Here is a 1,535-nt window from a genome sequence, read left to right as displayed (position 1 = left end):
CAGGATAAAGTGATAAATGTTTCTGCAGACGTCTCTGGGAGCTAGACATACAGAGCATTAAATAATTTTGACTTTTAGAATTTTTGTTGTTGTTGGTAAAATAAAAAATACATTTTAAAACCATCTAAATCCATAGATTCCCATAGTTCATCAATTTTCTGATACAAAGACCAATAAACTAACAGCTGTTTTTTCTTTTTTTCTTTTTTTATTCACATTATTAATCCTACTCTAAACAGACCCAAGCTGCAAATGTACCAATACTAATTATTGGTATTTATGATTTAGGTGGAAAAGCTCCTCCAAACCATTTAAGAATATTGATGATTGGTGGTTCACTTGCTGGAAAGAACTCAGCAGGAAACATAATTCTGGCAAAAAATGCATTTGGTGTAAATAAAGGTGTCGCAAGAAAGACAACAGGCAGTGAAATCAGCCACAGTGTAGTTGAAGGAAGGCGGGTCACAGTGGTGGATTCTCCTGGATGGTTCTACATCCACACCCTTCAGGACACCAGTGAGATGGACAAACTGGAAATAGAGAACAGTGTGAATCTCTGTCCTCCAGGACCACATGCTGTGCTGCTGGTTATTCCTCTGATAATCAATGCTGATGCATCATATCTGAGATCTGTCCAGGAACACATGAGTCTGTTTAGAGAAGAAATCTGGAAACACTCACTGGTTCTGTTTACCTTTGGTGACTGGTTAGGAGTGAAGACTGTGGAGGAGCGTATAGAGAGTGATGAAGGTCTGCAGTGGATAGTGAACAAGTGTGGGAACAGGTATCATGTTCTGAACAACAAGGACCACAGTGATAAGACTCAGGTAAAGGAGCGCATTGAGAAGATTGAAGAGATGTGGGCAGGAAATGAAGATCCTCATTATGAAGTGGACCTGGACCGAGCAGCACAGATAGAAGCCAAGATGGAGGCTGCAGACAAGGCAGCCAGAAGGTTGAAGGAGATCAACGAGAGACAGTCAAGAGTCCTGAAAGAGGTTTATGAATGTAAACAAGTTTTATAAAGGTTTATGATATAATCCTGTAACATTAATGTTTCAGGATTAAAAACTATTTGGTTTGTCTGTTTGTTTTCCAGCTGAGAGAGATCCAGTCACTGACATCAGGATTGTTCTGGTTGGACAGAAATGTTCAGGAAAGAGTTCAGCAGGAAATCGGATCTTTTTCAAGAAGAAATTTAACAGAACCTTTAATAGAGCTTGGTTGGAAAAGGTGAACCCTCATGATGATGAAAAAAAAACATTTAATAGATTCTAGCATCCAGACTGGATGTTCATCACGTCCACAAATTTCTTTTTCATAATGTTTCAGAAATACGAAGATCAGAGAACATCAGCAACATGTGAGAAACATGAAGGAGACTTTGATGGAGTAAAAGTCTCAGTGGTTGAAACACCAGGCTGGTTCTCAGACCCAACACCACCTGACTGGATCAAAGATGAAGTTCTCCACAGTGTCTCCATGTTTTCTCCTGGACCTCATGTTTTTCTCCTGGTTGTTCCAATCCTCAGAGC

At 39.7% G+C, this 1,535-nt stretch overlaps 1 protein-coding gene across 1 annotated transcript in view; it reads left to right on the top strand.

The window, feature by feature from the left end:
* Positions 1-1,535, top strand: part of LOC107104419 (GTPase IMAP family member 8-like) — a 33,330-nt gene that overhangs the window by 2,712 nt on the left and 29,083 nt on the right. The window contains 3 exon segments of the mRNA XM_015404414.1: positions 166-1,008; positions 1,100-1,233; positions 1,333-1,533. Coding sequence (XP_015259900.1) covers positions 166-1,008; positions 1,100-1,233; positions 1,333-1,533 — 1,178 coding nt within the window.

Source organism: Cyprinodon variegatus, unplaced genomic scaffold, assembly GCF_000732505.1.
Source record: "Cyprinodon variegatus isolate N-32 unplaced genomic scaffold, C_variegatus-1.0 Scaffold1732, whole genome shotgun sequence".
Lineage (NCBI taxonomy): Eukaryota > Metazoa > Chordata > Actinopteri > Cyprinodontiformes > Cyprinodontidae > Cyprinodon > Cyprinodon variegatus.
This window is presented reverse-complemented; position numbering and strand designations above follow the sequence as displayed.